This window comes from Gossypium arboreum, chromosome 11 (genome assembly GCF_025698485.1).
Source record: "Gossypium arboreum isolate Shixiya-1 chromosome 11, ASM2569848v2, whole genome shotgun sequence".
NCBI classification, from domain to species: domain Eukaryota; kingdom Viridiplantae; phylum Streptophyta; class Magnoliopsida; order Malvales; family Malvaceae; genus Gossypium; species Gossypium arboreum.
The window spans coordinates 91,719,642-91,744,317 of record NC_069080.1 but is presented as its reverse complement, the minus strand read 5'-3'; the positions used below and the strand labels follow the sequence as shown (position 1 = coordinate 91,744,317).

Below are 24,676 nucleotides of genomic sequence, written 5' to 3'. Positions count from 1 at the left end.
TTTGGGTGCTGAAACTTGTGCACCTACGTATACATATAGCAAAGGAAAATTGATAAGGGCTGGGGTTCTGTTTGTCACAAAAATTTTGGACGTGGGCATGGACCGCTTGTGAAGTGGACTAATTTGTTCTGTTCTTGCAAACAAAAATGAACAGAGGAGAAGAAACTTTATCTTTTCAAACCAACACATTTTAACCGCTGGTCACAATTCGAATTAAATGTAAGATGAACATCCACCGATTTAAGATTTGATTCAAAGATGGGGCCAAATGTAAATATAATTCCTCAATACTTCTTCAATGTAAATATAGTTACAAAGAAAACATCAATGGGGTTATGGATGGGAGAATCATATAAAAATTTTCGAATTATATCTTTTAGACGTGTACCACTAAATAAGTTAATAAGTTCTCTATTTGTTTAACTAATGTCGTTTTTCTTCTTCTTTTTAAAATTTAGACATATTCATGTATCTAGAATGGTGAGAAATAAATGAAAAAACTAAAATAAATATTAATTGTTTAAAAAATATTAAAATCAATTATAAACCTATGCTTCATAAAATAATACACCCTTATATCTCTATTTTGAAAATGATTGAGCTATAAAATTTAATTTTTAAAGTTTCAATTTAAATGAATATTCAATATAATATTAACATTTTAAATTTAAGAAATAAAAAAATACACTAGATAATAAAATTTATATATAAAAATTGAAAGATATCACCCTACATCCAAAGTATATTACAAATTTTAGCAAAATAAAAATAAAAATAAAAATTCCCCTTTTCTTTAAACAATCATTAATGTACGCACTTGTTTATGTCAACTCTTTTTTATGAGACATGCTTGCTTTTATTCCAGTTTTATGAATTTCGGATAAGATTTGTATGTGTACCTTTTCTGGTAATATAGGCGTACCAAAATTAAATATTTGGGCTAGGTAATCTATACTTATTTAGTATTTAATTTTGATAAAGGTTGAGAAGGATGAACGCGAAAGTGGATCGTAAAGTTTGTCAAAGTCGCGGATTTGACTTAGGGCTCTAGACGTTCGGAAAGAAACGAAATTAAATCCAAGTTAGATAAAATAATTAAAACAAATAATAAATCAAGGATTCAGGAAGTGAATAAAGAAGATAAATAAAAAGATAGAACGTGGCGTGTAGAAGTCCTAAGAAGCCTTGGAAACACGAAGAATCCACAACCCCCTTCAAGCGGCTCTAATTTCCCCTCCAAGATAAAAACCTTGGCAAGAAAAAGTTTGAAAATGATCCCCACAATCTAAAAAGATTGTTAAAACTCTTCTAAAAGAAACTCAAGAGAAATTCTTGAAAAGAAAAAACTCAAAGAGAATTTATTAACTCAAAAGATAAATAGAATAATAATCAATTCTCTCCCTGTGTACAATGCAAAGGCCTATATATAGGCTAGATAAATAAATCTAAATAAAACTCCTAGGTATACTAGAACTCTAATTTAATCTAAACAAGAAGTAGTTTTAAACTAAACTTTCTTGTTAACATAAAATTCCTAAATAACTTAAAATACTTAATAATTATCAAAATTCGGAATAAAATAATAATAAAATAATAAGAGCTAATAAACAAAATATTGTGCTTATATATAATAAAAATTAAGCCTAAAACTTAAACCCAATATGAAATGTCTAAGCTTGTAAAATCAATTGGGGTTCTTGAAGTGAGATGCTTAAGCTTGTTAGCATTTTTCACATGGGCTTGTCGTCATAGATTGAGAGTTTAGGCCTACAAACATAATTAGTCTATTCTAATTCATCATTACTCCAGAATTTATTGTCTTGAAACTTCAACTCTTCTTCTTGAATTTTTTTCGTGATAAAGTCTTGAACCACTAAGTTGAGTTTTGACTTTATTTGTTTGGATTTGGATCTCGTAATTGGGCCTTGAGGAAAACTAAACTCATCTCTATTATGGCCTTTGAATTGGGCTGAGTTACTCGTATCATTCCCCTCTTCCACAAAAGGATTCGCCCTCGAATCTGCAATATCAAAAGGAGAAAGGTCAGCGACATTAAAAGTGGCACTAACATTATACTCACCGGGAAGGTCGATTTGATATGCATTGTCATTAATGCGCTTGAGTACTTGAAAAGGTCCATCGCTACGTGGGTCCAATTTTGTTTTGCGTTTAGTTAGAAATCGCTCTTTTCTCATGTGGACCCAAACCCACCACCGGGCTCAAAGATAATTTGCTTGCGCCCTTGTTAGCTTTGTTGGCGTTGTTTCATTTGTTTTGGCGATTCGTTGTCTTGCTTTCGCATGCATGGATTTCACCAATTCACTTTCTTCTCACCGTCTAAACTAGAAATGTTTTCTATAGGCAATGGTGCAAGATCAAGTACGCTTAGTAGATTAAAACCATAAACAAGTTCAAATGGGGAATATGCGGTTGTAGAGTGAATAGATCGGTTATATGCAAACTCAACAAATGGCAAATATTCTTCCCAAGTTTTAAGGTTCTTACCCACAACAACAGTAGTAAAGCACCTAAAACTCGATTGACTACCTCAGTTTGTCCATCTGTTTGGGGGTGACATGTAGTAGAATATAATAATTTAGTACCAAGCTTACCCCACAATACTTTCCAAAAGTGGCTTAGGAACTTTACGTCTCTGTCCGATACAATGGTGCGAGGTATCCCATGTAGGCGCACCACCTCTCGAAAGAACAAGTCAGCCACATTTGTAGCACCGTCCGTTTTGTGACAAGGAATAAAGTGAGCCATCTTTGAAAACCTATCAACAACAACAAAGATACTATCTCGACCCTTTTTTGTTCGTGGTAAACCAAGAATGAAATCCATAGATAAGTCTACCCATGGCGAAGAAGGGATCGGTAAAGGAGTATAAAGTCCATGAGGCATTACCTTAGATTTTGCTTGTTTACAAGTAATACAATTAGAACAGCACCTTTTCAACGCCCTTTTTCATGTGCGGCCAATAAAATGTTCATGTAGAATATCTAGTGTTTTGGCAACACCGAAGTGTCCCATGAGGCCTCCACTATGTGCTTCACGAATTAATAACTCTCTCATTGAACATTGTGGAACACATAACCTGTTTAGGTAAAAAGAAACCCATCTACAAGATAAAACTTGTTAAAGGCACCATTCCACAATTAGAAAAACATTTGCAAAATCAATATCATTTAAGTATAAATCTTTTATATGTTCAAACCCTAAGACTTTAGCATTTAATGTAGTTATCAAAGAATATCTACGAGATAAGGCATCAGCAACTACATTTTCTCTACCTGTTTTATACTTAATTGTATATGGAAATGTCTCTATGAATTCCACCCATCGAGCGTGTCTCTTACTTAACTTACATTGTCCCTTTAACCATTTTAGGGATTCATGATCTGTATGGATAACGAACTCATTTGGCAACAAGTAATGTTGCCAAACTTGTAGAGCTCGGACTAACGCCAACAACTCCTTATCATAAGTTGAGTAGTTTAATTGTGCCCCTGTCAGTTTTTCACTAAAATATGCAATTGGCCTTTTTTCTTGCATCAACACGGCACTAATTCCAATACCTGAAGCATCACATTCAAGTTCAAAAGTACTAGAAAAATTAGGTAATTTAAGAACCAGAGTAGAACATAACTTATCCTTTAAAGTTTAAAAAGCCTTTTCCTGAACTTCTTCCCATTTAAAACCCACTGATTTTTTAATAATCTCAGTTAATGGAGCAGCAATAGTGGAGAAATCCTTCACAAAACGTCTATAAATACTTGCTAAACCATGGAAAGATCTCACCTCGGTAATTGATTTAGGAGTGGGCCATTCTCTAATTGCCTTTACTTTATCCTCATCGACATGAATACCTTGAGCACTTACTATAAAACCTAAAAAGATTAGTTTATCACAACAAAAGTGCATTTATCAAGGTTGGCAAATAATTTTTCATTCGCAGAATATCCAAAACTGATTTAACATGAAAAACATGGTCATCTAAAGAAGTTGAGTAAATCAGAATATCATCAAAATATACTACCACAAATTTACCCAAATAAGGTCTCAAAACATGGTTCATCAAGCGCATGACTAGGTGCATTAGTCAAACCGAAAGGCATGACTAACCATTCATATAAACCAAACTTAGTTTTAAATGCTGTTTTCCATTCATCCCCCTCTTTCATTCGAATTTGATGGTAGCCACTTTTTAAATCAATTTTTGTAAAGATACAAGCACCATAAAGTTCATCAAACATATCATCAAGCCTTGGAATAGGATGTCTATACTTAATAGTAATTTGGTTAATTGGTCGACAATCGACGCACATTCTATACGTACCATCTTTCTTTAGCACCAGAATTACCAGCACTGCACAATGACTTAAACTTTCACGAATGTGACCCTTTACCAAAAGTTCATCTACTTGCTTTTGTAACTCCTTCGTCTTATCGGGATTGCTTCTATAAGCTGGTCGATTTGGAATTGTTGACCCAGGTATTAAGTCAATTTGATGCTCAATACCCCTCAAAGGTGGCAATCCTTTAGGTGCTTCTTCAAAAATATCTTCATATTCCTGCAAAAGAGACATAAAAACACTAGGCAAAGAGTTATGAAGGTTAGTCAAAGATAAACAGTTTTGCCTAAATCGAATAATGATGCAAGGTTGTTTAGTGAGTAAGGCTCGTCGCACATCTTTTCCACTCGCATAAAAATTATGAACCACTCTTTTTTTCTCACAAGAGGATGTACTCACTATTGGGTCATTATTAATTTGGCTTTTTTCACTAGAGACCTCTTTTCTCTTAGCCTTTTTTTAATTTTGTGTCTTACTTCCCATAACCTCCTTACAAAACTTCATCATGTCGATTTGATCATTGTGAATATCTTTCGGATTCAAAGGGGTGAAAGTGTACTTTTTCCCACTGAAAATAAAAGAATATCGATTTAATTTACCATGATGAATAACATCACGATCGAACTGCCATGGTCTACCAAGTAACAAGTGGGCGGCATGCATGGGAACGACATCACACCAAACATCATCAATGTAAGTCCCAAGTTTAAAAGTGATCAAGCACTGTTTTACCACACGGACCTCCGAACCTTCGTTAAGCCATTGAAGATGGTAAGGTGTAGGGTGTTTGCTACATGGCAAAGCAAGAGAATCCACAAGGTAGCTGCTCACAACTTTAGCACAACTTCCACTATCAATGATAAATGAGCAAAGTGTACCTTTAATCAAACACCTCGAATGGAATATATTACTCCGTTGAAGATCATGATCATCCTTCAATTGGATGTTGAGTGTGCGCCTCACAACTAAACATCAGGGATGAGTTAGTGGTTCCACCAACTCTTCTTCACCATAAAATTTACCGCAATCGTTGATATCATCAATTAATTCGGGCATATCTGGGTCTGTTTTATCGGAATCAGAAGTATAATCACCATCTTCTTTGATCAACAAAATTCTTGTGTTGGCACAATCACGGCTATAGTGCCCATGCCCTTTGCACTTAAAACATTCAATTTCACGAGCTTGTTGTTTTTTTGGTGAAGTAGTAGAAGTGAACTGCTTAAAAGATGAAGAAGAAGGTTTTGTAGGAGCCCCACTTTTCCCCTCAAAAGATTTAGTCTCATCATGTTTTGGCAGCAACTTATTAGTAGCAAAAGGAAATTTCGAATTCTTGAAAGTAGAATTAGAACTCGTACCTCTATAATATTGTGAAGTACTAAATGAACGAGATTGACGTTGTTGAAACTGTCGCTCAATCTCAATTACCTTACGTACCGTATCTTCAAGATCAATGTAGGTTTGAAGATCAAGAACATTGGCTATCGAAACATTCAAACCATCTACAAACCGCATCATGGTAGTCTCTTCATCTTCTTGGATATTTGCTCTATGCATAAGCATCTCCATCTCTTTAAAGTACTCATCAACAGATCGATTACCTTGAACAAGGCGTTGAAGTATTCGTTTAATATCCCTATAATAATGAGGTGGGATAAAATGTTTTCGCATGATTTGTGTCAACTGTTCCCATGAATCAACATCTCGTTCACGATTCCTTTAGCGGTTCAACACAAGTTGAGTCCACCAACTCAATGCATAATCAGAAAATGCCAATATAGCTAATGGAACTTTCTCCTCTTCCGGACACTTATAACAACAGAACATGATCTCCATTTTATCCTCCCAATCGCAATATGCATCTGGATCATACTTTCCTTGGAATGGTGGAATGTTGAACTTTGGTTTAGCGACAGAAGGATGGCCTTGATTAGAAATACCCAAAGTTTCATCAATGTGACGATATTCGTGTCTACCAGGATTAGAACGAATACAAAGTTGTTCATTATCCCTATCATGATCACTATCACGAGCACGAGATCGTCGATTCGAAGAAGTCTCCAAATGAGCAACAGCTTGAGTGAGCAATTGAATATGATTGGAAAGCTGATTAATGTTCTCTTGTAGTTCTGTTCGACACGTAGTCAAATTGGCCTCAAATGTATCACGTACCTCGTTCAATTGTTGATGTTGCAATTTTACCATCCCCACAATATTCTCCAATGTAACATCTTATTCTTTGTCATCAGATGGTATCTCATCATGGTTTTTGCGGGCACGAGTGTCACGAGTCATAGTGAAAGCCTGGAAAAGCACAACACTTCAAAAGAAAAAATTAAGCAAACCTCACCTATATGCGCTCAAAAAAAAAAATTCTCAATGAAGTAAGAATTAATCTTGTGAGTCTTTTAAAAGTGTCTATATCAATCAATCAAGATGTTTTAGAATCAAACTATCAAAGCAAACCTAATAGCACTATGAGTCCAAAATTTGCTTAGACATCAAAGAATTTTGTTGCACGGATGAAGGAATATGCAACGTGCTTTAACCTACTAACACAAGAAACAAGAAACTGTTAGAATGCGTAAGGAACAAATAAAAAGGAAAACAAATGAATACTTAAAGCTAAGAGTCAATGAAAATTGTTGAAACCCGAAAACCGAAAAATCATGAAGCAACTTGACAAACTCCGTTCAAGGTGTTCCCGATTTCCAAAAATCACAAAATTTAAACTGAAGCCTCCTCAAATAATATAGATTTGATCTGGAAAGTTTCGGCACAAAATTCAACCCACAGAATTTTTATTTATTTATTTATTTTTTTCGTATTTTATTTTTTGTACTTTTTTATCACTTTTTTTTTGTGGGAAATATTTTTTTATACTTTAAAATAGTGCCAAGAAATAGTATGCAAAATTTTAGATTATTTGAAAATCGTTTACCCACTGAAAAATATTTTTTTTGAAAACTGTAGGGGGAAATTTTGTTTTGAAGCTGTTTTCGAGAAATCAATTAAAAAAAGAACACCTAAAACGCCCAAATCTGATACCAAATGATAAAGGTTGAGAAGGATGAACGCGAAAGCGGATCGTAAAGTTTGTCAAAGTCGCGGATTTGACTTAGGGCTCTAGACGTTCGGAAAGAAACTTGGATTTTTCTTGACACAACCAAAAACGAAATTAAATCCAAGTTAGATAAAATAATTAAAACAAATAATAAATCAAGGATTCAGGAATTGAATAAAGAAGATAAATAGAAAGATAGAACGTGGCGTGTAGAAGTCCTAAGAAGCCTTGGAAACACGAAGAATCCACACCCCCCTTCAAGCGGCTCTAATTTCCCCTCCAAGATAAAAACCTTGGCAAGAAAAAGTTTGAAGATGATCCCCACAATCTAAAAAGATTGTTAAAACTCTTCTAAAAGAAACTCAAGAGAAATTCTTGAAAAGAAAAAACTCAAAGAGAATTTATTAACTCAAAAGAGAAATAGAATAATAATCAATTCTCTCCCTATGTACAATGCAAAGGCCTATATATAGGCTAGATAAATAAATCTAAATAAAACTCGTAGGTATTCTAGAACTCTAATTTAATCTAAACAAGAAATAGTTTTAAACTAAACTTTCTTGTTAACATAAAATTCTAATTAACTTAAAATACTTAATAATTATAAAAATTCGGAATAAAATAATAATAAAATAATAAGAGCTAATAAACAAAATATTGTGCTTATATATAATAAAAATTAAGCCTAAAACTTAAACCCAATATGAAATGTCTAAGCTTGTAAAATCAATTGGGGTTCTTGAAGTGAAATGCTTAAGCTTGTTAGCATTTTCCACATGGGCTTGTCGTCATAGATTGAGAGTTTAGGCCCACAAACATAATTAGTCTCTTCTAATTCATCATTACTCCGAATTTATTGTCTTGAAACTTCAACTCTTCTTCTTGAATTTTTTCGTGATAAAGTCTTGAACCACTAAGTTGAGTTTTGACTTTATTTGTTTGGATTTGGATCTCGTAATTGGGCCTTGAGGAAAACTAAACTCATCTCTATTATGGCCTTTGAATTGGGCTGAGTTACTCGTATCATTCCCTCTTCCACAAAAAGATTAGCCTCGAATCGCAATATCAAAAGGAGAAAGGTCGCGACATTAAAAGTGGCACTAACATTATACTCACCGGAAGGTCGATTTGATATGCATTGTCATTAATGCGCTTGAGTACTTGAAAAGGTCCATCGCCACGTGGGTCCAATTTTGTTTTATGCTTAGTTGGAAATCTCTTTTCTCATGTGGACCCAAACCCATCCACCGGGCTCAAAGATAATTTGCTTGCGCCCCTTGTTAGCTTTGTTGGCAGTTGTTTCATTTGTTTTGGCGATTCGTTGTCTTGCTTTTGCATGCATGGATTTCACCAATTCAACTTTCTTCTCACCGTCTAAACTAGAAATGTTTTCTATAGGCAATGGTGCAAGATCAAGTACAGTTAGTAGATTAAAACCATAAACAAGTTCAAATGGGGAATATGCAGTTGTAGAGTGAATAGATCGGTTATATGCAAACTCAGCAAATGGTAAATATTCTTCCCAAGTTTTAAGGTTCTTACCCACAACAGTTCGTAGTAAAGCACCTAAGACTCGATTGACTACCTCAGTTTGTCCATCTGTTTGGGGGTGACATGTAGTAGAATATAATAATTTAGTACCAAGCTTACCCCACAATACTTTCCAAAAGTGGCTTAGGAACTTTACGTCTCGTCTGATACAATGGTGCGAGGTATCCCATGTAGGCGCACCACCTCTCGAAAAGAACAAGTCACCACATGTGTAGCATCGTCCGCTTTGTGACAAGGAATAAAGTGAGCCATCTTTGAAAACTGTCAACAACAATAAAGATACTATCTCGACCCTTTTTTGTTCGTGGTAAACCAAGAATGAAATCCATAGATAAGTCTACCCATGGCGAAGAAGGGATCGGTAAAGGAGTATAAAGTCCATGAGGCATTACCTTAGATTTTGCTTGTGTACAAGTAATACAATTAGAACAGACCTTTTCAACGTCCTTTTTCATGTGCGGCCAATAAAAATGTTCATGTAGAATATCTAGTGTTTTGGCAACACCGAAGTGTCCCATGAGGCCTCCACTATATGTTTCACGAATTAATAACTCTCTCATTGAACATTGTGGAACACATAACCTGTTTAGGCGAAAAAGAAACCCATCTACAAGATAAAACTTGTTAAAGGCACCATTCCCACAATTAGAAAAAACATTTGCAAAATCAATATCATTTAAGTATAAATCTTTTATATGTTCAAACCCTAAGACTTTAGCATTTAATGTAGTTATCAAAGAATATCTACGAGATTGAGTACCACACAAACGAGGATTGACGTACAAAGTGAGATACTCACTATGGATTTCGATGGGGAAGTGGTGAAATTAAATGTTTATGAGGCCATGTACTACCCTAGCATGATTTCTAATATTTCTAATATTAATATAATTGATCCTTTAACTAAATTGCATTTAGAATATCATGGCGATGATGAATTATGAATTATTCTTTGTAGAAGTCTAGAATTTGATGCCATGGAAGAAATAGAGGAGTGGATAACCTTTGAAAAGTCTATTTGCAAAACAGTAGCTCATATGGAGGCACTGCAATTACGCAAAAATCTAGATAAAATTTTTGAATTTTCCCCTTCAAAAACTAAGTTTTTACCATCTGTTTTACAGGGTCCAAAGTTGGAACTCAAACCACTTCCTGACATTTGAAGTACGATTTTCTCAGTAAAGGAAATACCTTACCGAATATAATCTCGAGTAAACTATCGAAGGTAGAAGAAGAAAACTTGGTACGAGTTTTTAGAGATTATAAAGAGTTAATTTGATGAACAATAGCCAACAGTAAGAGTTTGAGTCCCTCTACTTGTATGCACAAAATTCAAGTTGTAGAGAATGTTATTCCCAAAAGAGAGGTTGAAGACGTCTCAATCCGCTCGTGATGGAAGTGGTAAGGAAAGAAGTTCAAAAGTTACTTGATGCTAGGATAATCTATCCCAATTCTAATAGTAATAGAGTCAGCCTAGTCCATGTAGTACCGAAAAAAATCAGCGTAACCGTAGTTGACAATTCGACATATGAGATGCATCCCACTTGGGTCTAAAACTGGTGGAGAGTTTGTATCGATTACAGGAAGTTGAATTCATTAAATCGGAAAGATCATTTTCCACTTTCTTTTATTGACCAGATGTTTGAACGTTTAGCTGGAAAATCTCATTATTGTTGTCTTGATGGTTACTCAAGGTTTTTTTAGATTCCAGTGGCACCTGAAGATCAACAGAAGACGACATTTACATATCCATTTGGCACATTCGCTTACAGATGGATGTTGTTTGGACTTTGCAATGCACCAGCCACATTTCAAAAGTGTGTGGTAAGTACATTTTTTGACTATGTAGATAAAATAATTGAGGTGTTCATGGATGACTTTACTGTGTATGGTGAGTCTTTTGAGGTGTGTTTGTTAAATCTCGCAAAAATTCTGGAAAGGTGCCTAGAATTTAACCTTGTTTTAAATTATGAGAAATGTCATTTTATGGTAGATAAAGGATTAGTTCTAGGTCATATCATTTCTGCTAAGGGAATTTCCATTAATAAAGTAAAAATTGACATTATTAACTCACTTCCATACCCCACAACTGTGAGGGAGATTCATTCTTTCCTTGGTCATGCAAGTTTCTAACGACGGTTCATTAAAAACTTCTCAAAAATTGCGCAACCACTTTTTAATCTCTTACATAAAGACAAGGAGATTGAGTTTGACCAATCATGCAAGGATGCGTTTGACACACTCAAACATAAGCGTATTTCGACACCCATCATTCAATCATCAAATTGGAACTATCCTTTCAAAATAATGTACGGCGTAAGTGACCATAGCGTAGGAGCAGCCCTTAGGCAAAGAATCGAGAAAGAACCACACGTTATCTCCTATGCATCAAAGACCTTGGATGTTGCCCAAAGCAATTATTGGACCATCGATAAAGAGTTTCTAGCTATAGTATTTGCTTTGGAAAAATTTTGTTTATATTTATTAGGCACTAAGATTGTTGTTTCTCTGACCATGTAGCTTTTAAATATCTAATCAGGAAAAAGGAAGCAAAACCAAGGCTTATTAGATGGGTATTACTTTTGCAAGAGTTTGATCTCAAAATAAAGGATAAGAAATGACATGAAGATTTGGTAGCCGCCCATTTGAGCAGAATACCTCTATCGAAAGATGTCACACCACTTAAAGACGATTTTCTGGATGAAAGTCTGCTTGCTACTTAGACAATTCTCCCTTGGTACGCAAACATGGTGAATTTCCTTGCTACAAGTATAGTCTATTCTAATTTATCACGATATGAAAAAGATAAGATTAAGCATTAAACACGATACTATGTTTGGGACGACCAGTACCTTTGGAAATACTATTCTGATAAGGTAATTTGACGTTGCGTTGCAGAAATTGAGGTAAAATCGATTCTATCTTTTTGTCATTCTTACGCATGTGGTAGACATTTTAGACCTAAACAAACTGCACATAAAGTACTTGAATGTGGACTATATTGGCCACATATTTTTTGTGATGCATATTTGTTCTGTAAAACATGCGAAAAGTGTCAAAGGGTAGGAAACTTGAGCCGAAAAAATGAAATGCCTCTAACTCCTATACATGTCTGTGAAATATTTGATATATGGGGTATCGATTTTATGGTAACGTTTATATTTTACTTGTAGTTGACTATGTGTCAAAATGGGTGGAAGCTAAAGCCACTAATTGTGCTGATGCCAAAACGGTAGTGAATTTTCTAAAGAGTTGTATTTTTTTCCAGATTTGGCACACCAAGAGTATTGATCAGTGATCAGGGAACACATTTTTGTAATATGGTAATCGACACACTTTTGAAAAAATATGGGGTAAATGCAATAATTCGCTATAGCTTATCACCCTCAATCAAACGGTCAAACGGAAGTGTTGAATTGAGAAATCAAGTTGATTTTGGAGCATGCTGTTAAGCCAGATAGGAAATACAGGAGTTCGCGACTAAATGATGTACTGTGGGCGTACCGTACAACTTATAAATGACCCATAGATATGTCTCCTTATCAACTAATTTTTGGTAAACCATGTCATCTTCTTGTAGAACTAGAACATAAAGCGTTTTACGCTGTTAAGCAATGTAGCATGGAGTTGGAAGCTGCAGGTAAGTACCGTAAGTTACATATTCAGGAACTTGAGGAAATTCGATGAGAAACGAATAAAGTGTCTAAATTTATAAGGATAAAATCAAGACATACCATGATCAAAAGATAACCCGCAAACAATTTATGGTAGGGCAAAAAGTATTACTTTATGACCCTACATTAAGAATTTTTGCAGGTAAGCTTCGAACTAAGTGGTTAAGGCATTTTGTTATTACTCACGTATTTCTACATGGTGCAGTCGAGGTTAAAAGCGAAGAATCCATAAAAATTTTCAAGGTCAATGGATAGCAATTCAAGCCTTTCTACGAAAATTTTCAAGTCCACATGGTTGAGGAATTAGTCCTCGAAAAGCCAGTTGAATAAATTCTCAAGTCATCGAACTAACGACGTTAAACAAAAGCGCTTTTTGGGAGACAACTAGATGGTGGCGTGCTAATATTTATTTTCCTACAAATGAAACTCAACATCCCTAACCCAAATAAACACCCCAATGCTGACAACATCGTTAGAAATACATGGAGAGTATTCTTAACCTTTCTCTTTGCTTGTTGTTTGGGTTATTGTACTTTATTGCATATAAAACATACTTGAGGACAACCATAGATTAAGTGGGGGGTTGAAATGGTAAGTATGCATGATTGATATGGTAAGTATGCATGATTGATCGATTTTTGTTGCATGTTTCTCTTTTGCATATGTTCAATCTTATGCTAGATTTATTCGATAGTTTATTTGACATTGAGACTCTAATCTTAATACACAATTGGGTGATTTTTAAATTAAAGTGTTCAAGTGTCTAGATTAATTGACATGTGTGTTATAAAGTTGATATATGTAACTAGATTTTTCATATAAATTGATTGTTTGGAAAAAAATATTTGCTTATACATAAATAAATCAATATAAAAATAAATAAATAAATAAATAAATAAAGACTCAAGTTATGAGTGAAAGTTTCGAAAAAATGACTGAATTTAGTAATTGGGATGAGGTTCTTGGGTTGTCATCTCATCTCTTATAAAAAGGTTTAAGTGACAAACCGAAAACTTACAAACATGCGTAAGAATAACAAAAAGAAAAAAAAGAAAAAAAAAGAAACTGTTTGAATTGAGTAACCAGGATAGGGTGCATGAGTTGTCATCCTAATTCGTGTAAATAGGTTTGACCACGTCTAAAAAAAATAAAATTTACTGCATGATTAATTAATAATACCTTGCAAATTTTAGTTCAAACTCAATTTAGTGAAATTATTTAGTTCACATGTTTCAGTTTTATGACACTAGTAGATCAAACTAAGTATTTTGAGCATTTATTTATTTTTTTGCCTATATTGTTTACATTAATTATCGATACGGAAAATAAGCTCGATTTTTAATAAATTATTGAACAATTTCTAATGTTTGAAAGTATAATATGCTTGAGGACAAGCATGAGCTAAGTAGGGGGAATCAATTCACGAATTAATCAATTTAAACATAAAAATCATGTAAATTTAACATGTTATCATAAAATTTTTGAAAAAAAGAGCAACAAATTTTAAAAGTTCAAAAAATTTAAAATTTATAAACAATTGTTAATGTTTTTAAAATTATTATTATATTCTTAAATTTATGAAGTAGACGTAAACTATTATACACATTATCACGTCATTATTATCATAATATCAATGATATATTCAACTTTTTCATCTAAAGGGCCAAGATGATAAAATAAATAAATATTAAAAGTTACATGTCATAATACTAAAAAATCTTGAAAATTTAGTCTATTAATTTTAATTTGTAAAATTGATTAGTGTTATGATTTAATCCAAATCATTAAAAAGAGTTTATTAATATACTAATGTGAATCTTTTCTTTTATTGGAAAGTGTTAGTGAATTCAACTAATACATAACCTCGTTACAAGATGAAATTATAATAAATAAATGTAGTAAAAAAAGTTAAATATAAAATTAATACTCGAATTTATTCGCTTCTTTAAAATTGGTACTTTATAAAATTTTTTTTATCTTAGACTGATAACGAACTTTTTTTCTGTTAACTAAATCGATAATCAAGTCTAACGTCGCTAAGTTCAAAACACGTGACAAAATAAAATTATAACACGTGGCATAAATGGTGCTATAATGATGTCATAATCTAAATAATATATTAAAATAAATAAAAAATATGTTTTTATACTATTTCAATTTTTTTTTCCTTTTTCTTTTCCATTTTTCCTTTCTTCTTCTCAATTTCCTTTTCTTGCTCTGAGAGGACGTTTACTTTCAATAGCTGATTTCAATTCCTATACTTCACCTTCTGCTGTTGATAGTGCTTGTTCTTTGTTCGAGAAGTCGACTGTCTTAGCGGCAGCTTCATGTTTGTCGCTGGCGTCTTCTATCGAAGGAGTACTGGACGGAGCAAACAAAATCCCAATACAAAATCAAAGCAGAGACTACACAGATAATAAACATGGAATCCCAATCAAAAAGGCATACCAAAGTCAAATTCACCCATTGGGAAAATGGAATCAAATCCCAGAAAACATACCCATACCGAAACTTAGTTTTGCAAACCCAGAAAAATCTTAGTTCAGTACATTTCGTCGTTGTATCCCATTTGTTGGTAGTTTTATGTTTAAAACCAGTGACGAAATTTTATGTCAATAAATAGTTTTTTATTTTTATTTTGTAAGATTTAAGGTCGTATAGTTGGACATTTTTATTAAAAAAAAATTTGAGAGTTGATGTTATATAATAAAATTACTCTCAAATTGGAACTTCATAAGGTCAAAAGTTGACTGAATGCTTGCGGCATGAGAAATAACTTGATGTCATCAACCGAATAAAACACTTATCAATGTTTTGCTTGCGGTCTGTATCATCCAGTCAAGAAGATGATTATTTAACTCAAAGTTGAGATGCATCCATTATCGTCCTGCATTGAAATAGACAAGCCTTGATCAAAGAGGGATAAAAGAAAGCATTGAACTGAACCAACAGATTCACGAAATCACATTCGAAACAATAACAAGTAGATATAATCCAAAAATAAAGGGGAGAAAGAAAATATCATAACAAATACTAAGCCAGGAGATCCAATAGGCCTAAAGAGACAATATGACCCGACTTAATCACCAAACTATATAATCAGGAGTTATTTTAGAAGTATAGAAACCATAAGCTCAATCAATTTCCTTTTGTGGTCAAAGCAATGAGAAAACAATAAGGCTTTGGTGGCAACAATCGGAGGTGTATGCATTTGCAATTTTCTTTTTCTTTGTAACAAAACCCAAATGATTTTTCTTACGGTCATTATTTGCAATCTTCTATCATCCTTATGCCTGCTTATTACCCAGTTTCACCGATAAACAGAAAAATTATTACTTGTCCCATGAGACACAAGTGAAACAGATGCTGATGCACATACACTGAGATCGTGTAACTTTGGAAAAGGGGTTTTTAATGCATAACTGCAACAACATGAAATGATTAGAAAGCAAAAGTCGAAAATCTACTCATAAGGACGCTTTCTAGAAACCGAAATGTGGCAATTATTTTGCAATTGATGTTGTAATATACTTACTGGGAAATCCTGTGGTTCACTCTCTTTTGCTTTATGGTACCGAGCTTTATGCTCAAGGTACTCTTCCAGCTCTTTCTCCAACTTCTCAATGAATTCACTTGTATGATCGAGAGATTGTTCGTACTTGTATTTTTCCAGAGCCAGCAATATTTGAGTAGAAAAAGGTAATCTATATTGATATCACGCATCAGAATAAAAAACTGATGAACTGTTTACCTAATGAGTCAGCCACAAGTAAACTACAGTATCCTTGTCAAACAGAAAACAACTTCTCTAAAGAGAGAATATTTATTTAGATGCATTTCAATATGACAATGGGAGTAACACTGAATTGTGTTTACCACTATGGTACAAATAAACACCCAACTACAACAGGTCTTAAGATGCTAAACCAGCCTAAAATTCCAGTCATAACTTTGAAGCATAAATATCTACAAACACAAACAGAGCCGAACTACCTTTTTACTTTGTACACACACAAAACATAAAATAAATAAATAAATAACCCTGATGCATTAGTAGTTCCATGCATTGATGCTAGCATGACTGAATGGAAATGAGAAATCACAAATTACCGCCAAATAATACTCAAGGAGGAGAATTTAGGAAACATCAAATATATAAGCAATAAACAGATGACCAAAGAAAGCCAAGAAATATTACTTTGTTTTTGGACAGGGTATCTGCTGGAGACATAATATTTGGTTGCACATAATTCTTTCCACGGTAAAAAATTATAGTATTGTTAGGTTTGATGTCAATCATAATAACTCTGCTAAGTCGAGCAAGTTCATCAGCATATTCATAAACCTTCCCTGGCTTGCAAGGCTTGCAAATGACCTTCACAGTTTCATGTTTCTTCCAATGCAGATGCATATTGAGAACAACACCTCCAAATACTCCTCGTCTTCCAACTTGAACATAGTTTTTTTTCTTCTCACCAGTACGCTTTAGGTAATGTATCTCTTCCTCAGTTAAAATTTCAGGATCATATTCTTCAGCTGGGGCCTTGGGAACCTCATATTTTCTCAACTTTTCGATCAACCATGCTTCCTTTCTTTTGGCCTGGAGTACTTACAGAAATAACAATCAAAGAAATCTTTTTGGAATAAATTCATAAAACTAAGTGAAGATGAACTAGTAAAGAGAGAACGAGGGGGGAAAAAACCCAACATGTTAGACTTTATTAGTGACTACTAAGAAACCTCACATCCAAGAAAAGGATAACAACTCTTAACCAAAATATGAACTATAGTAAAAATGAGAAGCTATCTAACCTTCTCGAGTTTATATCTAATCCTAACTTCTGGATTTGGTGAATCCATCTTCTTTTTGGCCTTTAGACGATAGAAACGAAGCTCATTCACTTTTGCCTTTCTAGACATTTTCCTCTTTCTGTTTATGGAGGCTAATCTACCGACCAGCTTATTAAAAGAAAACCTGATAACATCCTCATCTGTCTTTAGCTCAATTGATGCATTACTCAAATATCTTGCATGCAACCATTTACCAAGTATGTTGTGAAGCTGAAATACATTCTGCTTCGCCAGCAATGAAAAAGCAGGAGGAGAGGTTACACATAGTGCATGTAATGAAGGCCTCACAGCACTGTAGCTTCTCTGGCTTGTAAATGTGATACAATCAAGGCATGATCTAGGAAAAAAGGACTCATTTTGGACAAAAACAACACAACCTGAGTAAAGATTCCCTGCAATAACAAGCAAAATAATATTTGTCACCAACTTTGACATATTAGAGTTTACAATTTCTATCTAAGGAAAAAAAATTCTGATTATATATATTGTTGATACAAGGAGGAGGTTGCGGCAATTTGTGACGGTTCACCCACTGGGGGAAAGCTGTGAGAGAGTTGAGATAATCGGAATGTGGATGTCAAGAAAAAATTGGAGAAGAGAGGAGAGAGTTGAGAGTGCTAGAGGGAAGAATGTCTTAGGCTTTTAGCCCCTATTTTTGATGCCAATAAACTTTCAAGGGGTTGTTTCTGATAGTTCTCAAGATGTCATGTTTCACTCATATATTGGTTCCAAACTCCTTGGAATTTAGCCAATCTATTAATGACTTATTGCCATAGGTATGGGCTGTCATGTCTGAGGAATGGATATGTGTACCATCTGAATGACAGATATCTTATCCGTGTCAGACATGTGGCTCATCAGTTCGGGTTCACAAGGTCTTGTGCTCACGAATTGTTGGATTCGCAAGCGTACTGGCTCACAAGGTGTCTCTATAGTCAATCTTTCAAACCTAGAATTTATATCTCTTGAATGTTACTAAAGAATGTAAAATTACTTAGAATTTCAAAATTCTTTTCTTCTGTCTCTTAATTGCAGCAAATGAAAGAAAACTTCATGTAAAGCTTAGCATTCAAGTTCTCTAACACTAACTATAAAAAAATCACAAAATCATCAAAAACAAAAAACTGAAAAAGAAAAGTGATCAACATAAGCAAGATTCAAGGTCAAAAGAAAATTGGTTAAGAATCAAAATATTCCTTTTCCTTCAATTGATACATTTTTGAGCATGCAGTAAACTAAATTAAACCTTGAAAAAGAAAATTTTAAAAAAGGAGAAAATGGAGCAAACCTTTTGACAAAGAATGTAATTGCCCGCTAATTTGTCGAATTGAAGCAATAGCTGCCATTATTATATCACAAAATTAATATATGAAGCTCTAAGACTCGATTTCAGAGACTCGGATGATTCATTCATTTTGCTTAACAGAGAGAACGTTAAAGATAATCGATAACATATCACATAATATCTAGCAAACAAAATGGTAGTTCAATCCAATCCTTGAAACCAGTAATGTATAATAAAAACATTATCAAAAGAAATCAAAGACTTAAAATCCATCAAAGCTTTCAACAAGGCTTCTTGCCTTCTTCACCTACGTAGATCTCTTACTTCTCAGATGAGTTAGGTCCCTTTTTTTGCCAAATCCAGCCACTGTAAAAAAACCCAAAAAAATCATATTATTAATAGTCGATTACAAAAGAACAAAATAAAGGATTCTGTTAAGTGATTAACCCTAAAAAGTATTTAAATACTTCTTAGAGCATAAAAAATCCCTAAATTCTCAACGAAATTTCAAAAAAAAAGAAGCAATTTACATTTTCATTAATTACCCTCACTGTTAAGGTAAAAGAAATATACAGATGTATTAGGACAAATAAATTAATAAATTGAAATCGTAAGTTAAATGTGAACTTGAAATAATGAGTGCAAAGATTGGGTTATTATAATGTTATATTGTGGATTCGAAATCATAAGAGTAACGATTATGTATTTATTTCCGCAAAAATAATTGAAATGCAAGAAAAAAAAATGTCACAAGTTTTTTGATAATTTGGTTGCCTTCAAGGTTAGGAGAATTGGATATTTATAAAATATGATTACTACTCATTGAATGTGACATTCTAGATACTCTCTATGCATGTCGGCACGTATATTATTTTAGACTTAACACGTGTTCACTAGTCTACTCGCTTGACTTCATAACCTCTACTTGTGAACAACTAGCGACATGCTAGTTAGGCTCGTGAGCCCCTAATGTAGGGCTCGCAAGCTGGGCTTGCTAGTCCTTCTTTCAGGTCGTGAGTCGATAGTTTAAGTTATATTCGAGTTCTGAGTTGATAACGAGAAATATCATAACAATATAATCCCTCCTGTTGGCTCCAAGGGTTATAAAGTGGCATTTCTTATAGCCAATGTTTTGAATTTATATGGCTTATTAAACACACTTTGATCACTAATGTATAGCGTTTAGTTTGCCACGTGTACGAGTGGATTACATCTGCTTGCATCTGACCATTCCATACTTTTCGGTTATTTGAATCGTTAAAGCACAAAGGCAAGAAACTCTTTAAAAGGGGGGGTTTTAGAAGCCCTAAAAATCACAGATTACAAATTCTCAACAACTGCGATCGACGAGAGGCATTTTTTTCAAAGGTAAACCCATGTAAACTTTTTCTTCTTTGGGTATTCTTTTCCTCTGTTTCGACCATGCCTAAACTAGGGGAGGTAGTAGTGGTCGGGTAACTCTAAGTTATCCACCGTGACAGCGTACAACGAAGGTTCCTGCTGAGGCTAATTTCTATGCCTGCACTACAAAAAGTGAGGAAATGTTTCGTGCCCTAGCTACACGAGAAATTAAAATTCCCAATTTCACATGCGATTTTTTTATTCCTGTAGGTTCGCATCGACAGAGCGATACCAACGATGACAGTATTCTGCTCCCCCTCCATGTAATAGAGGCTTGATTCCACTTGCATCTATACTGTTTCTTCTGCCACCTACTCAAGGATTATGGGATAGCCCTTGACGAGTTATCTGAGTTCTCCTGATGGATTGTGATGGCCTACTTTATCGATTGTTGTCGATGCGATGAGATGCCACTGCTCGCTGTTTTTCAACGTCTATACCAATTGAAGGCCCACAATCGAAGGAAGTCATCAGGTCTATATTATTTCACCCTTTGTAAAGACGTGGAATTTATCATTTTCAATAAGTGCTCCAATCTCCGTTTGAATCGGAGCAAGTATAATCAGGTGAAATGTAAGCTTGTCGATGGCTTCGGTTTTCACACTGAGTGGTCCCCGCTGAGTAAGGATGTGTGCTTAACTTAATGAAACATTATGATAGAAGGGGGTTGGGCATAATTAGAGAGGCTTCGTAAGGGGCGTGTTCGAAATATGAAGGATGTCCTGACCATGGGGAATGTATTCCAATACTATCCGGAAAAATTTAGCCCCAACGGATGGAAATAGGGTGATAATAATGAAGTAGTTGATGCTGTTAGGGTGCAACTTGAGAGGTTCACGTGGCCACATGGAGCCAAAGATGACCTAGGACTAATATTGTTAGGATACAAAGAACCAAAGAACTACTTTTATAGCTTCTGTAAAATGAGGCATCGCCCTTGGTTCTCACTACTTTCACCATATGTGGAAGTGGTGTGAACCCTAACTTGCTTACTATTACTATTGATCTTAGAATTGTTGGTGGTGCAGGCACAACTCGCAATACTGAAGATAGTTTGGAGGAGTCTACTAGCTTGTCACGGGAAATCGACGAATATGTGGACGTGCGAGCTTCTATGTTGGATACACGCAAGAAGCGCAGAACTAACATTGGGGATGTTAATGTTGTGCTAAGTAGCGAGGAGGAGAAGATAGTGAAATATTAGAACAGTGCCGAAAAAAGAGGACAAACCGCTCTGGACCTTTTGTTATTGTTGTTGTCACTCCCATTTCCCCTGTTGCGAGCTCACTTTCTGCTGCTCATGTAAGCTTACCTGTTGTTCCTGCTAACTCACCCCTTGTCGATCCTTTTTCTTATCCCCCAACTACGAAGGGGACTTTAAATGAAGGAGTTTTTAGCACTATCGTTGAGCATGGTGTAGCTGCTGCACCTATAAAATTTGTTACAATAGGTGGTGAGATTGGAAAACTGTTCCCTTAGCACGAGCATATGAGCATGATGGAATTCCCTTATAGTCCCAACGATGCCACCAACCACCTGAAGATTTGTGTGCCAGAAGTAGCTAAAGAGCGTATGAGTTCGGTTGGTTTGTCTAGTGGTGTGAAGAAGCCTTTTCTGCAAGAATTAGCTCTATCCCTACAAGTTCTTTTGGCTAAGGCTAGCATGGTTGGTTTGGGTCTCAAGGAAGGTATAAGCGAAGTTGAAGTCAACAAGAGGGAGCTCGATGATTCTTACCAGAATGTTATGCGAGCTTTAAAGAGAGCTTGCGAGCTCCATTCCAAACTAAATGAAGAAAACCAAGACATGTAGGGGAAGAATAAGGACTTGGCTAAACGTCTGGTGATCGTTGAGGGCAAGGTAATGAAATTATCCAAGGAGGTCGCGGCTGAAAGAACAGAAAAATAAAGCGTGGATGCTACTATGAAGAAGATGGTTGAAGAACATAAGGTCACTATGAGCAAAATGGCTAAAGAGTAGAAGGCTACAATGGTGAGTTTAGTACAGAGGCATATTGAAGCTTTGAAAGATTTTAAGAATGAAACTCTTCAAAATTTTAACAACTTCCTGCCTGAGCTGAAGGCCAATATATTGCCGCATACGCAAGTTGCTAGTGGCCCTTTTAATGCACGCAGAGTTGATCTTGATGCTCTCTGTGACGTTGCCAATGATCAAATGGAATTTGATGTCCGCTTCCCTTTTGGAGCTGAATGGGAAGAGTTCACATCCAAATGGAGGAATTGTAAAGATTTTTAATTAGGCAAAGATCTAAGTGAAACTAGTGTTGCTACTGCCAACAAAGGTGACAACAGCACAACTGGAAAAAGAAACGTGAGAGGCAACGAAGCCTCAAGCAACACTGAAGGGGCTAATGATATGCCCTAATTTGTGTACCGTTGTACTCATTTTTTCAATATGAAATGAAAATTTTGAGTTTTGAAAAAAATTAAGCTTATTTGTTAATGTTATACCATTTTACCGTTTTATGAACACCATATATCTTGTTGCACAATTATATTGTTGTTAATAATGACAGATTGGACTTGGCCAAAATTTTGAACACACTCTCATAAGCTTTCAATTGACTTAGTGTGGCCTAGTGGCTTCATTTATGCAATTCTTAACCAATTTTGACTCAAATAGTCTTAAATAACTTGGGTTGGAAGCTTAACTCAATTAACCTTTAAACATTGGCTAGGAATGTAGGTTCACGTGCAATTTCGAAGTTACAAGCTTAATTCAAATAAATGAAGGCTGTAAACATAACTCAACTAACCTTTAAACATCAGTTGGTAGCATAGGTCCACGAGCTGTGTCGGAGTTTATCAGTTGGGAGCGTAGGTCCGTGAGCTATTTCAGAGTTGTGAGCTTAACTCAACTCCCTCAAATAAATGAAGGTTGTGAGCATAACTCAACTAACCTTTAAACATGAACTAGAAGTATAGGTCCATGAGCTGTGTCGAAGTTTATTAGCTAGGAGTGTAAGTCTGTAAGCTGTTTCGAAGTTGTGAACTTAACCTAGCTAACTAAAATAAATGAAGGTTGTGAGCATAACTTAGCTAACCTTTAAACATCAACTAGGACCATAGGTCACGAGCTTTGTTAGAGTTTATCAGTTGGTAGCGTAGGTCTACGAGCTGTTTCAGAGTTACAAGCTTAAATTAACTAACTCAAATAAATAAAGGCTGTGAGCATAACTCAGCTAACCTTTAAACATTAGCTAGGAGCATAGGTCTGCAAGCTATTTCAGAGTTGCAAGCTTAACTTAGCTAACTTTTAAACATCAATTGGGAGCATAGGTCCATGAGTTGTGTCGGAGTTTACTAGTTGAGAGTGTAGGTCCGCGAGCTATTTCAGTAAACAAATAACTTAACTATAGATATCTATAAATAACATTTTCCATTAATGTGTAAAAAACTATACATAGTACTTTTTCAAGTGATGGGCGTTCCAAGTTCGTAGCAGGACAGAGCCTTCCATTTTGCCAACTTGTACGCTCCATATCCTATTTTCTATACGATTCTATAGGGTTTTCCCCAATTGGGGGCCATCTTGCCTTGTTACTATGGAAACTTGCCTCAGTATTCTTCAACACTAGTTCACCTACTTGAAACTATTTATTTCTAACCTTGGATTTATAATAGTAAGCTACCTGTTGGTCACGCGTTGTGTTTTTAACTTCTATTAATTCTCTGACTTCCTCTATAAGGTCTAAATTTGCCCTCATCGCCTTTTGGTTTGCAGCTTCATCTAAGTGTGCTATCATGTGCGGCCATAGGTGTAACAATCCGTTTTTAGATAAATCAAAATAGTGGTTTCGGGACCACAACTCTGACAAGTAAATTTTTATTTTATTATTATTTTAATGTCTATGGGACGTTAGTAAGGTCGTATTAAAACTTTGTTGAGAAATTTTAATGTTTGCATGATTAAGTGAAAAGGACTAAATCGTAAAAAGTGTAAAACTAGAGTTCTATTAGTTAAAGGTATCAAGTAGCTATTAAACTTTAAAGTGAGGGGGCCTAAATGGTAATTAGACCATTATTATGGTTAATGGATATTCATGGCAAGGTTTTATTGTAAATTATAAATAGTAAAAAGGCTAAAATAATAATTGAGGAATTAAAATGAAAATTTAAAGAAAAGATGAAATAAGGTTATCATCTTTTATTTTCTTCTTCTTCTTGGCTGAATACACCATTGAAATGGGGATGAAGCTTTTCTTTTAATTTCACTTGCATAGTATGATTTTTAAGCCTATTTTTAATGATTTCTATGTTTTTGAGGTCGTTTTAGCTGAACCTAGCTAGCTCGTGGATTAATTTGTAAAACTGTTAAAGATTGAGGGTTATGGCAGAAATGTTCTTGAATGATTTTTTATGTTAAATGATAGATTATGAACCTTTGTTAAAAAATAAACAAGTTTTGTTAAGTGATTTTGATGAATTTTTGGAATTAGGGATTAAATTGTTAAAGGTATAAATTATAGGGTTTTATA

The 24,676-nt window shown here is 34.6% G+C and overlaps 2 protein-coding genes and 1 long non-coding RNA gene across 3 annotated transcripts; 1 reads left to right on the top strand and 2 right to left on the bottom strand.

The window, feature by feature from the left end:
* Nucleotides 1-3,663: 3,663 nt before the first annotated feature.
* On the bottom strand, nucleotides 3,664-6,026 carry LOC108471570 (uncharacterized). Its single transcript, XM_017773169.2, has 5 exons — nucleotides 5,356-6,026; nucleotides 5,035-5,205; nucleotides 4,842-4,923; nucleotides 4,340-4,574; nucleotides 3,664-3,890 (listed from the first exon to the last, which is right to left on the bottom strand). Exons 1-5 carry the CDS (start codon nucleotides 6,024-6,026, stop codon nucleotides 3,664-3,666), a joined length of 1,386 nt encoding a protein of 461 aa, XP_017628658.1.
* Nucleotides 6,027-14,685: 8,659 nt separating this feature from the next.
* On the bottom strand, nucleotides 14,686-19,895 carry LOC108470685 (uncharacterized CRM domain-containing protein At3g25440, chloroplastic-like). Its single transcript, XM_053021321.1, has 8 exons — nucleotides 19,838-19,895; nucleotides 19,079-19,099; nucleotides 18,784-18,834; nucleotides 17,457-17,887; nucleotides 16,843-17,244; nucleotides 16,180-16,348; nucleotides 15,361-15,531; nucleotides 14,686-15,005 (listed from the first exon to the last, which is right to left on the bottom strand). The coding sequence occupies exons 1-6, from the start codon at nucleotides 19,893-19,895 to the stop codon at nucleotides 16,274-16,276; spliced, it is 1,038 nt and encodes a 345-aa protein (XP_052877281.1). The 3' UTR covers nucleotides 14,686-15,005; nucleotides 15,361-15,531; nucleotides 16,180-16,273.
* Nucleotides 19,896-19,997: 102 nt separating this feature from the next.
* Nucleotides 19,998-22,479, top strand: LOC108474173 (uncharacterized). The gene is made up of 3 exons (XR_001869863.2): nucleotides 19,998-20,148; nucleotides 20,392-20,655; nucleotides 21,210-22,479. It is a non-coding gene; the product is annotated as an uncharacterized LOC108474173 (long non-coding RNA).
* Nucleotides 22,480-24,676: the final 2,197 nt, after the last annotated feature.

Excerpts from the sequence above, each read along its gene's own strand:
- LOC108471570 (XM_017773169.2), bottom strand. The coding sequence starts at position 6,026 with ATGCGAAAACATTTTATCCCACCTCATTATTATAGGGATATTAAACGA. Across the intron at positions 4,924-5,034 it reads ACTTACATTGATGATGTTTG|TGGGAAAAAGTACACTTTCA; the intron begins GTGTGATGTCGT and ends TTTTATTTTCAG. Across the intron at positions 3,891-4,339 it reads TCTGGTGCTAAAGAAAGATG|GTTTTATAGTAAGTGCTCAA; the intron begins GTACGTATAGAA and ends TAATCTTTTTAG.
- LOC108470685 (XM_053021321.1), bottom strand. The coding sequence starts at position 19,895 with ATGCCACTTTATAACCCTTGGAGCCAACAGGAGGGATTATATTGTTAT. Across the intron at positions 18,835-19,078 it reads GATCTACGTAGGTGAAGAAG|CTATTGCTTCAATTCGACAA; the intron begins GCAAGAAGCCTT and ends TAATAATGGCAG. Across the intron at positions 16,349-16,842 it reads ATACCCTGTCCAAAAACAAA|ATTACCTTTTTCTACTCAAA; the intron begins GTAATATTTCTT and ends ATATCAATATAG.